A 13,027-nucleotide genomic window follows, 5' to 3' on the forward strand; every position below is an offset into this window, starting at 1 on the left:
GTAAACTGTGCTGTAAATGTGTCACATGTGTTGTCCCATCCGTGTGGTGCAGCATTGATTCATGGGAGCGCATCTATAGTATAGTGAGTCTCTTTCTCTGCCTGTACGTATATATCTGTTGGTCGTCTGCCCTAATCTTTTTAGCTGTTTATTTTCGTTCATCTGACTCAGATTTAGGGACACAGCAGTAAATCGAACTAATCAATTATGAAACATAATCAATCGACAAAATTGATTTGCAAAACTAGTGAAAATCAGCGATTTATAATATCTCAACGCGTCGCATTGTGACACATTGAGCTTGTAGATTGGAACACTGTTGTACAATGAAGGATAAATGGGGTTTTGATTAATTTTAATCCAAGATTGTTGATATAGTCGACACGCTTCTCGATTACTCAATTCACTGAAAAAGTAATCGATGGAATAATCGTTTAAAAAATAATCCATTTGTCCTACTAGTGCCTCTGTCTGTCTGTTCACCTAACTGACGACTCTCGTCTGGCTGGTCATTTCTCCTTCCAGGTCACTATGAGTACCACTACGGCTACAAGCCCTACGAGGGGAAAGATGGTGCTCACGGCAGCAAGTTCAACAGCACAGTGACCTACTACTATGATAACCTGAGCAGCAATGACCTGTTCTCTGTGGACCAGGACCACCTGAAAGACTACATCAAGAGACAGATGTATGTTCACCGTTTCCCCCCAAAAAATGATTTTCATTTGCAGCAACTGACAAAATATATTTTAAGTTCTTAGTTCTATTACAGGGTGCGCAGTTTAATACTGTTCCCATTTTTTACCTTTTTTTTTTACACTCAACATTTCCTTGGTTCATTTCAACTTTAATAAAAAGTTTAGCTTTTCATTTTATTAAAAAAAATGTATTCTGTCTTTACCTCCTGTCTTTTCTCTTGTTCAGAGCCTTTTAACTTTGTTTAAACATAATAATACTACTACTACTAACTATAGTATTTATAACAATTTCCTGTCCTCTTGCAGTGAGTACTACTTCAGCCTGGACAACCTGGAGCGTGACTTCTTCCTGCGGAGGAAGATGGACCAGGAGGGCTTCCTGCCCATCTCCCTCGTCGCCAGCTTCCACCGAGTCCAGGCCCTCACCACCGATGTCGCCCTCATCCTGGAGGTAAACACCCCACACCCTCACATAATTTGTTTTCAATAAATAGCTGAAAATTTTTCGATTAATTGGTCGTTTTTTTGGTATTAGTCGAACAAGACTTATACCTGAGGCCGATTCCAAAAACGCCTTCTGAAAAACGTATGTTGCTATATATTATATACCGCAACATCTAAATGCTGTCCCGATTTTTCCTATATTTCCTATATCCACCTTAGCCCGTAGCACTTGCCCTTGCCTTGACGACCTTGCAGGCTTATACAAAGGTTAAAATGTAATTTAGATGCATGCATGTTATGTAGACTGATGCCAGGTTCATTTGTTGACCTGGAATCCTATAGTTTGTATAGTTTCAATGTACAGATAATGATTTTTTTTTAAATATTATACTGTTTAGACTGATGTGCAGTAGAAATGATGAGTTTCACATGTCTCTTCTCTGACTGAAAATCAATGGAGAGAACTACAACAACTCTGACCTCAGCATTGACACAGACACATTTGCTAGATTTGTATTTCTTTTTTTGCTAGTGAAATATTTGAAAACCGTTTTTTAATTGGTACTACGGTTACTAAGAAATGTCCACTGGAAGCTTGTTGGCATATTGCAGCAATGGAAATGGAGGGAATCAGCTAGCTTTATGTCCAATAATATTGATACAAAAATGCTATCATTTCCATTATCTTTGCTCCAAAGGGAATCGGCTAGCCAGTATCAGATGATGACAAGCTGATTTTGTAGCCGTGTATCCACACACTATTATTCTGCTACAAAACTTAATTAAGCTACATTATTGGATTCTACTATGTAAAATAATAATACAGAGGGCGATATGTTGAAAGTGAGTAGTAGTCATTTCCCCCAGGACGGAGAAAAAAAGTTCAGGTGTGGACATTTCCATTCCTTTAACCCCGTGCATTCTATTGTCTCTCTGTCCTGCATTTCCAGTCGTTGAAGGGCAGTAAGGAGGTGGAGATTATTGACATGAAGATCCGCCGTAAGGTGGAGCCAGAGAAATGGCCACTGCCTGGCTTGATGATGCCCGGCGGCGACCACGCCCAGACGGACTTCTCCCAGCTCATCAACTGTCCCGAGTTCGTTCCCAGACAGATGCCCGATCAGCCCGCAGGTAAGCGCTCAAAGCGCAGCTCATCAGCCAGTTCTCCAGGTAGCAAACCTACCAACATGCACACATTTTGCGTAGCAACTACACAATTCCTGGTCAAATTGCGCAGGTATAACTTTAAGGCTACGGTGTGTGAAAAACACACCGTAGCCCAAAAAATCTAAACTCTGAATAAAAAGCTGAAAAGCCTAAATAAAAAAACTGAATAAAAAGCTGACTTATTGTTTGATAACTTGATGATATAGACTAGAGGCTAGTTTGAAATGACGTGTCCAAGTGAAGCAGCTTGTGAGAATGTGGAGCGAAAGCGCGTGAGAGTGGTACTCAAAACATTTTCCCAAGACTGGCAGTATGATGTAGCATTTTTAGCTTAAGACAGTTGCGGTTTAGAGTAGACAGAGCACGGAGAGCAGTAGTCATGGGCGTCACTAAAGGATGAGCATCCCCAGGGGGACGAGGTACCGCAGGGGGTCCGAGTGCAAAGGAAACACGATGAGTAAAGCAGATGGATAGATCTAGACGGGCATGGATAGATGGCTGGACAGAACAGGAGATCGTTTGGCACTATATTGCAAGAAAGAAAAACGGAAAGAACCCAGTGCATGTTTCTGTACCAATGTTGTTCAGTGAAATGAATGCATGGCAGTAGCAATAAGACATTTCTCCATTTTGCAATGACAGAGATCCCAATCACAGTGCAACATCTACAGCAAAATCCCTGCAGGAAGACTGTGTGCAATCTGAAAGCAGTGTGCTATTTATTTTCCTCTTTTTTTTACGTGCAGTAGAAATGATGAGTTTCACATGTCTCTTCTCTGACTGAAAATCAATGGAGAGAACTACCACAACTTTGATCTCAGCATTGAAACACAGCAGCACAGATAGATAAGTACTGAGCTGTGAAACGTTAAAAGAATAGATTTTTTTCTTTCAACTTGTGAAACAGTTCAAAACCGTGAGAGAAATGACCACTGGGGGGCGCCGATGGCCTAGTTGTTAAGGTGTGTACTAGAGATGCGCGGATCGCGGTTTTAGCCGCGGTTGCCGCAGTTAACCGCAGTTTGGGTGGATTTGGGTCAATCAAATATAATTATTAATTAATATTGGATAAACCGCGGGTGAAATAATGCAGGAATTAAATTAATGATATCAATCTATAGGCCTTTAATAGCTTTTAAAAGCACTAAATTTCACCGTGTGTGCGTTTGTAGTATTTTAATATTACGTCATTTTACACCAGGCACAAAATAGCCGCTCACTACATGTTGCTTTGCAGCCAGCCAGTGTTGCCAGGTTGCGACAACTTGCGAGAGAAATAAGCAGCCAGGTCTATGAAAACAAGCCCAAAACAAAACAAGTGCCAAACAAGCCCAAAAGTCGCTTATAAAAAGCTTATAAAAAGCCGACATGGCAACAAAGTGGTTGAAAGCGAAAGTAACTCAATGAAGACGTGCGCTTGTTGTTACCATGGTTGTGGATTGTATACAGTCACTGCATCGCGACAGTGGTGAGTAACATTGTTTATAAGAAAACTAACGTCAGGAAAATAACAATTATTTGGTGCGGTTGGTGCGGATCTATAAATAGGATGATATAATTACCGCGGGTGGATGGCGGATGGATAATGAACTTGTTAACGCGGATTTGGGTGACAAAAAAAACCATCCGCGCATCTCTAGTGTGTACCATATATAGAGCATAGCAGTGGCGGCCATTTTGTTTACCGGCTCTGGTTCCACAGATAGAAAGCCCATTCATTCAGCCCACAGAGATTTCCGAAAATATTTAAATGAATTATTTTAAGCCTGGAACCAAGCCATCCAGCATCATGGTGAATCGTGACCATACAACATTTAATTCTGTGTCAAAACATACTTGAAAACGGCAAAAAAAAAGGCAAAGTTGTAAGTTTGCCCTTTTTTGCTCTGATGCAGCCTGACAGCGAGTCCTGGGTTCGATTCCCGAGCCCTACAGATCTTTGCTGCGTGTCACTCCCTGACTCTCACTGTTTCCTGTCAATCGCCACTGTACTATCAATGAAGGCAGAAAAGCCCAAAACATATCTTTAAAGAAATGTCCACTGGAAGCTAGAGGCTTCTTAGCTAGAGCACGGAGAGCAGTAGTCATGGGCGTCACTAAAGAAGGAGCATCCCTAGGGGGATGGGGTTCTGCCAGGGGTCAGAGTGCAATGGAAACATTTGATAGACTGAGTAGAGCAGAGTAAATAAAGTGATAACTACATATGGAAATACGCCATTTAGTTATCAACCTTCAATTGATCCAAAGAATGACAAACGATTTCACTGTATTTGAACAGATCTTGTCATGCATAGAAAAAAATGAAGAATTCTGCCTCTCTCATTAACATATTTAACAAACGATCAACATCATCATCATCGCAAACATCATATTTATGTAAATCATGTTTATTCTGTCTGCAGCAGTAGACTATCAACAAAAGAAATGACAGTCGATGATCTGCCCCTCCCAGAGGTTGCATGGTGACACCCATCAGTGTCTGCCTGCCTACCCTCACAAAAAAGCAAGTGCTGTCTGAACTATGTAGCTAAATGTCAACACAATACAGACATCATCAGGGGCCTACAGACTTTAGAAAGTACTGTGCACTGAATGATGTTCAAATGATGTTTACATTGTGCTGTAGAAAAATAAACATGAACCACTGAGAATCTATGTGTACGTATAGAATGTTTTCTTAACTCTTTTGAAATCAGTTCAAATTTTCATCTTTTACCAGAGAGAGTCAGGCCATAATATTGACTTGAAGTTAATATAAGCCATTGATCATCCATGTTGATTGAATTGATCCACAATAGTCACCTCAAATCCATGCACATTGACAGCTACAAGTACGGTAGTAGAGCAGCACTGACTTTTTTTTACTTACAATTTATTTTGATTTATTTACTTTTGTACGATGTAATATACTATAATCTTTCGTTTTTGATGATGCTGTATGACTTTATTACTTAGTATAGTACTTTTCTGTCGACGTGATTTGACTTTGTATTTTTGATGACAGAATATTTGTGTGACTTATGTTTTTAACACGTTGACGACATAGTATATAGTATGATGGTTCATGATGCGTAAACGATAGTATAGCTTTTCTTGGTTAACATTGTACTATTGTAACGTTGTATTGTTTAACAGCCTTGTTCTCAGCAACACAGAGCATTTGGCATTTGATGTCCCCCTTATCTATATATATTCTGAAACATACCTATAAAACATTAACAAATATGACATGGTATTTTTTAGGATAATATACGTCTTTCTATTGTGATGACATGGTATAATATGATGTTTCATTATTTTAACATAGTATTATTGTTGGGGCCGGGACTTTATCGCGTTAATTCCGTTTAATTAATTACAGAAAAAATATTGCGTAAAAATAATTTATGCATTTTAATTGCACTTATTTTTGTACCGCGGAACGTTTCAGCCGTACCGATCATACCGGTGCACCAACCGACGTGCATGTCGTCAGACAACAACAAACCGCAGTCAGCACAGTGCATGAAAACATGAATGATGACGTCGATGAGACCGTTTTGGTAAACATGAAACAGCTAGCGTGGAAGGTAGTCGGACTCGAGTACAAGGAGTCCACCATCAGTGAGACAGACTGCCCACTGCAGTCATTATTTTAGCCAAGGTTATTCCGAGAGTTGGACTCAAATTGATTTAAATCAATATAGCTGTTGGTAAATCAACAAAGTCTGCTATGCCCTCTGAAGCAACAGAGAGAGGTTTTCTAATGGTCAGGGTTTCCACTGTTCTGATTTACTTAAAAGTATTTTGTTTTACTTAAAAAAAAACAGGTTGGAAGTGTTGAGTTTACAGAAGGTCCCTGAATTTATAAAGGCTACCTGAATCTCTGAAATGTATCCTAATGTTGCTGCACTTTATGGCAAAAATTGTAGCAACTTAACCGAGTATCAAGGTGGTACTTGGTAAGTTGGTAAGTACCACCTTGATAAAAAGATGAACAATGTTTTGTTTCTTAAGCTTATGTACTCGCTATTCATTGATTCACTCGTATACCAAAATCCATTTGAAAAAAAAATCTTAGGTCAAATATTGATATGCGATTAATTGCGATTAATTAATTACAAAGCATCTAATTAATTAGATTTTAAAAAATTATTGAGTCCCAGCCCTTTTTATAACATTAGAACAGTATTATATTTTGTTTTGATGACATGTCTTTTTTTTTTACGATAGCACAGTGAGACAACATATTACTTATACAATTATTTGACAACATAGCGCAGTATGAATGTATGTGTGATTCAAACTTTATTATTGCATCTTGGCACATAACATCTTATAATAGACTGCACACAAACCTGCTGTGTGGATACTGTAAAGCTTGTCAAAAACTAATGATTGTCTAAAACATTAGCACAGCTAGTCTTTTCAAAGTATTTATATGGACCCTAAAACAACTTATTACAAAGAAAATTGCGGTCTTAGGTGATACCAAATTTTGGCCTTGCCTATGGACTAACAGGATTTGTTTTTGGTCAAGGAACATAAAACAGGACACTGATTTACAACACCCCAAAAAAACCTGTTGGTGTGAAGGCCAGGAAGTATATGCAGACGATACTGAAGACGGTGCACAAAGAATTAAGTGATTTGACATTTGTTGGTCTGAACAGAGCATAAATGTTTTGGCCTAACCCCCCTTTGTCTGGTCCAGGTTCCTCCAAAACCCTGGGTCCGCAACAGACCAAGATGGACTCGGACACCTCCAACCTGAAGACCATGCCCAAAGGCCTGTCCGCCAGCCTCCCTGACTTGGACTCTGAGTCCTGGATCGAAGTGAAGAAGAGGCCCAGGCCATCTCCAGCCAGACCCAAGGTGAGAGGAAGATTATTTAGTTTTACCACAGTGTTTCTTTTGTTCTCTTATATAGTAGTAGGCTTGTAGTTTGGGTTTAGAGCTGAAACTTCTTCTTCTTACAATTATTCTAACGATAACTTTTTTGTAAATCGTAAATAGCCGATCTACAAGCTCACAACCTGTCACATTGCAATGCGTTGTGAGCTTGTCGATCAGCTATTTAGACTAACCCAGCACCCCGAGAATATTTTTTTCAGCCTTTCACTGTGTGAGTTTGGTAAATCTGTTGGTGTTTGTTAGATCAGATTACAGACAAAAGCCACAAACAAATCTCTCTCTGCTCAGTATCACGATCAGTGTCAAATGTCGGTTCACTGCTTTAATCTTTACCCATTCTCTAATGCTGTACATTCTACTCTACTTCCTTTGGCCTTATCTTATATTCTTTGTATGGGATCCGTCTATCTTTTTCACACTCCCTCCTTCTCTTTTCTGCCTCATCTTTCTTTGTAGCAGCAGCAGCAACAGAAGGAGAAAGAAGACCCGGCTCGTTCCCCGGTTCCCCAGGCAGGTTCCTCGCCCGACCCTTCCGCCACCCCAGTCGTTAAGGTACTACTTTATATCATGTTTCCTTGGTTACATAACTGGATATTTACAGTGATACTCTTTAGTCTATAGCATCCATGAGGGATATCATATCAGATGGAGAAAGGTCCGCCACCGTCAATACAGGATAGCAAAACGATTTGGTTTTGATAAAGATTTAACAAACGGTGCAAGGGAGCTGCCGCTAAACAAACACACTTACCAAATAAGTATTAGGGTAAAAGAAAAGCTGGGAAGAGCTATGTGGATACTCTAGTACAGTACGTATATTAATTAAATCCCTCTGAAGAAGACACTGTGTTGACACGTCAGTAATTATCTTGTTTTGCATCTATTAAAAGTTTTTAAGATTTCCTTTTTGATGCTGGTCCCTGTCTGAGATGCACCGGCTCTCATCCTTAAAGTGGGTTTTAGCACGTTAACTTTCTCAAATGTTTACTTATAAGTGATTTACAGGTGGCTCCCATGTCCCATTTATTACATCCTCCACCCCTGGCAGCCGTTTGTCTTTATTCTACACACTGTACTTCAATTTACTTTAAATCAACTTAAGTACTTAACCAAGTAATTTGACGGCAAGAAAAACTCACCTATAACCTCCTACTCCTTCTCATCTCTTCTTTCTCCTTTTTCTTCTCCACTTTTCTTTTGTTTTCTTTTTTCCTCGCCACCTCTTTTCTCTTCTCCTCCTCCTTCTCTCCTCCCCTATCTCCTCACCCCCCCCCCCCCCCAGGTGGGAGCGGAGCAGGAAGAGCCGGAGGAGCTGGACTTCATGTTCGACGAGGAAATGGCGCAGATGGACGGCCGGCGCAACACCTTCACCGACTGGTCGGACGAAGACTCGGACTGCGAGATCGACGACAACGACGTCAACAAGATCCTCATTGTGACTCAGACGCCGCCCTACCTGCGTAAGCACCCGGGAGGCGACCGCACCGGGCACCACGTTCCGCGTAACAAGCTGACCAACGAGCTGGTCAGGGTGATCAACGACGGGCTCTACTACTACGAACAGGACCTGTGGGACGACACCTACGAGCCCGAGTACGCCACCATCAAGGTGAGGTCCTGTCCATCATCGTCTGGTCCAAGCAGAGCTGATTTTTACATCTTAGCCAGTATTTAGATTAAGACATTTTTAGTTCCCAATGGGCCTGAAAGTTTCAACCCAGCCCGAACCGACCCACCTGAGTTGGGATCACACATTTGCCCAGGCCCGACCCAAACCCAAGATAAAAAGAAATACATTTGTATTATTGATCATCGGGGAATACCAAACTAGCTTTGTGATGGCTTCACAAATTATTACATCAACATCAGTAAAGAGTTCATTATAGATCAGTAGTTCGGTGGACAGTTTTGATGTCACATTGGCTTGTCTAGAAAACAAGTAAGCAAGGTTACGCTTGGCACACTGTCGACACAGATCCAGTATTCGAGTGGACTCTTCTGACAGCTTCTATGTTATGTGTATTCTCCCATTGGAGGTGTTTCTGTCCAAGGCTAGATGATGAGCAGATATATTATTCTTTCATTGGAGGACTGTTTCTGGATATGGCACCCTCACAGAACAGAAAGCTCCTGTCCAGGGAGAGAGAAGGGACATGATTGTGCTGCGGCCACCGCTGCCCATTGTGGCATTGTTGCCACTCTTTGTGGAGTCACACGTGCTGCCAGGCACACGTCCAGCGACATGTGGAAACACAAGGCCTTGTTTATAAATAAACCCCCACCGGCAAGGCCTCGGCCTGCCTGAGGGGTTCAGCAGGCGGGTCTTCTGGGGGAAACAAAGCTCTAAAGATGAACGCTGGAAGATCCGAGGACACTTGGTTCAGCATGGAGGAATGCGTGAGTGGTTCTCAGCAGATAGAATGGAGATTAGGGCTGCAGCTATTGATTATTTTCTTTGCAATTATTCTATCGATTACAATTATCGAGAAGCACGTTTTTTGGAATGCCAAAAATGTTTTTTTATTTATATAATTGACAAAATAGCAAAAATAACCGTTCGACAAGCTCACAACTTGTTATGAAACCAATTGTGAGCTTGTAGATCTGCTGTTCTTGCTATTTTTGAAAGTCAGTGATTTTATTCATAATAAAATATCATTTTAAAATCTACTAAATTGATTATTGGACTATTGCACCCCTATTGGAGATGCTGGATGGCACAGTCAGCTGTTGACATTGTTGTGGTGGTAGTTCTATGTTAATAACAGTAATAGTAAATTACTATTATTAGTTGATGTAATTTATTAGAGGTAGGTGGTAGTAGTTACTGTAGTCATGTTATCATAATGATCATAATTCATAATGGTAGTAACTGCGGTAGGTGGTTAAAACATGACAGTACTGGTGGAGCTAAGTGATGAGGTGTGTGCTGTTGTGATGAGTTGGTTCCAGCAGCTGGAATGTTCAGGGTGCCCTTAGACTGCTTGGGTGTTGTGTTGTTCATATAGACCTGCTGCTAGTGTCCAGCTCCACTCACTCACTGCAGAGAAGTATCTAATGAAGGTTAACATGAAGGTTAAAAAGGTCTTTCTGGCCGCAGTGTTCTGCTGTTGTATCTCGGTCTCCAAACTGTTCCAGAAAAGGTCTGTTACACACGTGAAACTCCCATCGGTGTCTTCTCCTGTATTACATCTTCCGGTGGCTTAATTATCATATTTCTTGTTTTCGTTTGGATTTATATACACAGTGCGGCTCTGAGTGTGTTCAAGTTCACTCACGAATTCATTACGTTATGTGCTTTAGATTTTCATGTTGCTTCATTTTTATATATACTTTTTTTTTTATGAAAAAGAATGCTCTCCACTTTAGAAATGACGGTACGGTTTCTGTCTAAAAGCAGCTAATTTAAATTATTTTTGATTCTTCGCTTTAGTCATCTTGAAAGTTTTTAGTACTTCAATTAGCTATTTTTCTTAAGGAGCCAAATACCTCTGGCTCGGGAAGGCCATTACTATCCAAGTGACCTTGTGTGTGCGTTTAGTTCTCCTGATTGTCATCTTTATTAAACCATGATGTTTTCATCTCAACAGCAAGAGGTGGAGAACTTCAAGAAGGTCCACCTGATAAGCCGTGAACAGTTTGACTGCCTGACCCCTGAGCCCCCTGTGGACCCCGACCAGGAGGTCCCCCCAGGGCCCCCACGGCCACAGCAGAGTAAGGACGCAACATCAACATAAACCTTGTTTTTTTATTATGACTTTGACTTTTGTGTGACAACAGAAAAGGCACAGTTTTTCACAACAAATGACAGAACAGATGAAAATATACAGTATATTAACATACAGTATACCTATTGGTATACCGAATTGAACTGCAGCAACATACCTATATCAACATTTTCCCTCCAAAAAATAAGCAAAAAGGAACCCGGAACCCGGAACCCGCTGGTTCGATATATACTGAATACATTCCGTCTCTCTTCTCCTCAGTTCCCACAGATGCTCTGGCAAACAAACTCTTCGGTGCCTCTGAACCCTCTACGATAGCCCGCTCACTCCCGACTACTGTGCCTGACTCGCCCAACTACCGCAGTGCCCGCACGCCTCGCACGCCCCGCACCCCTCACCGGAAGGACCCCACCGATACGCCGCGCTTCTACCCTGTGGTGAAGGAGAGCCGGCCGGTTGACGCCAAGGTAAGAATGTCCTGAAATATATAAGCCCATTTGGACCTGTTACACTTTTGCTTTTTTTTTTATTTGAATCCTGAAAAGACACAGTTTTGGACATATGAGATTTCTACCCGACAGAGACCATGTACAGTATAGCAGTTTTTCAGAAAACTTAGGATTTAGCAGGTGTTTTTTTAATCTGACTCAGGTCTTACTGGGTTAACCACATGAACCCTAGCGTCCCTATTATGGGGAGTACATGTGGCAAAAATATCAAATGTGCACACAAGACAAACGTATATGGATTTACTAGTTTAAGTTTTTGAATTCAGTTGAATTGCCACACACATGTTTGCTACATTTTATTTGGTGTCGCGTGCCAAATAGAAACTACAGATCTTCTGCAAACTAACGTGCGAGTCGTTGCGACACGTTGGCTTGTAGATCTGCAAGGTCTCAGAATTGATTGTCATTTGCAAGCAATGCTGAGTCTCTGTGTTAAAGCGACAGTACAGCACCAGTGCCACAAGTGGAAAAGTTAGCCTAGAGCCCTTGCTGAGCATTTCTGATCTGAAATGACTTACTGATTCATTTGATAGGTTCAGTTTTTGCTGTATTGCTTTTTCCTGTCCATGCTTCAAATACAATGTAATGATAGATAATGATGTAATATATCTCTTGGGGATGGCCGTAGCTGCAATAAATCATAGCGTTAGACTATATGGACTACTGGCCATCTCATGGACATGTATTGATTGTGTTCCTTTTCCACCCCTCAAGACCCCCAGGAAGAGAAAGACCCGGCACAGTTCCAACCCTCCCACGGAGTGTCACGTTGGCTGGGTGATGGACTCGAGAGAGCACAGGTCCCGCACGGCTTCAGTCAGGTAAGAACATTATCCTCAAACCCTGTCATTGGTATTTCTTCACTTCGGTTTTGCTTTCATCACAGTCCATGCTTTGAGTTGGACAGGACTTAACTCATATTTCACCCCACCTCAGCTCCAACGCCAGCCCGTCGGAGGGCACCCCCGCCCTGGGGAACATCGGCTGCACGCCCCAGTCCCTCCCCAAGTTCCAGCACCCCTCTCACGAGCTGCTCAAGGACAACGGCTTCACGCAACACGTTTACCACAAGTACCGCCGGCGCTGCTTAAACGGTACACACACTCACTGTTCCTTTTCCCTCATGACGGTTACTCAACTTGTCCACTAGGTGCCAGAGTTGAGGCGTTTTTTTACTTACACACAAACTTGTGCCTATTGTAGCCAGCTTTTGACTTACTGTCTCTGCTTATCTCTTGTCCTCTTCTCTACCAATCAAACAGAGCGTAAGCGGCTGGGAATCGGCCAATCACAGGAAATGAACACGCTGTTCCGCTTCTGGTCATTCTTCTTGAGGGATCACTTCAACAGGAAGATGTACGAGGAGTTCAGACAGCTAGTGGTAGAGGACGGAAAAGAAGGATACAGGTACGGAAGCCACCCTGCTCATTTAGATAATGTTTTCTTAGAACAGGTGGTTCTCTAACTTTTACATTTCAAGGACCCCCTTAACTTTCAGAGTTAGACCTGTAAGGATCTATTTAGAACCCTGAGGGTCCCTGGACCCCACTTTAAGAACCATTGTTTTATAAAATGGTTAGTCCTGGTT

General features: G+C 41.6%; 1 protein-coding gene across 3 annotated transcripts in view; it reads left to right on the plus strand.

The window, feature by feature from the left end:
• Positions 1-13,027, plus strand: part of larp1 (La ribonucleoprotein 1, translational regulator) — a 62,296-nt gene that overhangs the window by 43,287 nt on the left and 5,982 nt on the right. For 2 of the 3 annotated variants that reach the window (XM_080435609.1, XM_080435607.1), the window contains 11 exons: positions 526-688; positions 1,005-1,149; positions 2,093-2,273; positions 7,003-7,163; positions 7,659-7,754; positions 8,485-8,811; positions 10,793-10,916; positions 11,192-11,397; positions 12,154-12,260; positions 12,376-12,533; positions 12,702-12,846. In XM_080435609.1, coding sequence (XP_080291735.1) covers positions 526-688; positions 1,005-1,149; positions 2,093-2,273; positions 7,003-7,163; positions 7,659-7,754; positions 8,485-8,811; positions 10,793-10,916; positions 11,192-11,397; positions 12,154-12,260; positions 12,376-12,533; positions 12,702-12,846 — 1,813 coding nt within the window. The remainder of the gene's footprint in view (positions 1-525; positions 689-1,004; positions 1,150-2,092; positions 2,274-7,002; positions 7,164-7,658; positions 7,755-8,484; positions 8,812-10,792; positions 10,917-11,191; positions 11,398-12,153; positions 12,261-12,375; positions 12,534-12,701; positions 12,847-13,027) is intronic. The other variant, XM_080435608.1, reaches the window with a different exon arrangement.

Source organism: Gymnoscopelus braueri (genome assembly GCF_963280865.1).
Source record: "Gymnoscopelus braueri genome assembly, chromosome: 8".
Classification (NCBI taxonomy): Eukaryota; Metazoa; Chordata; class Actinopteri; order Myctophiformes; family Myctophidae; genus Gymnoscopelus; species Gymnoscopelus braueri.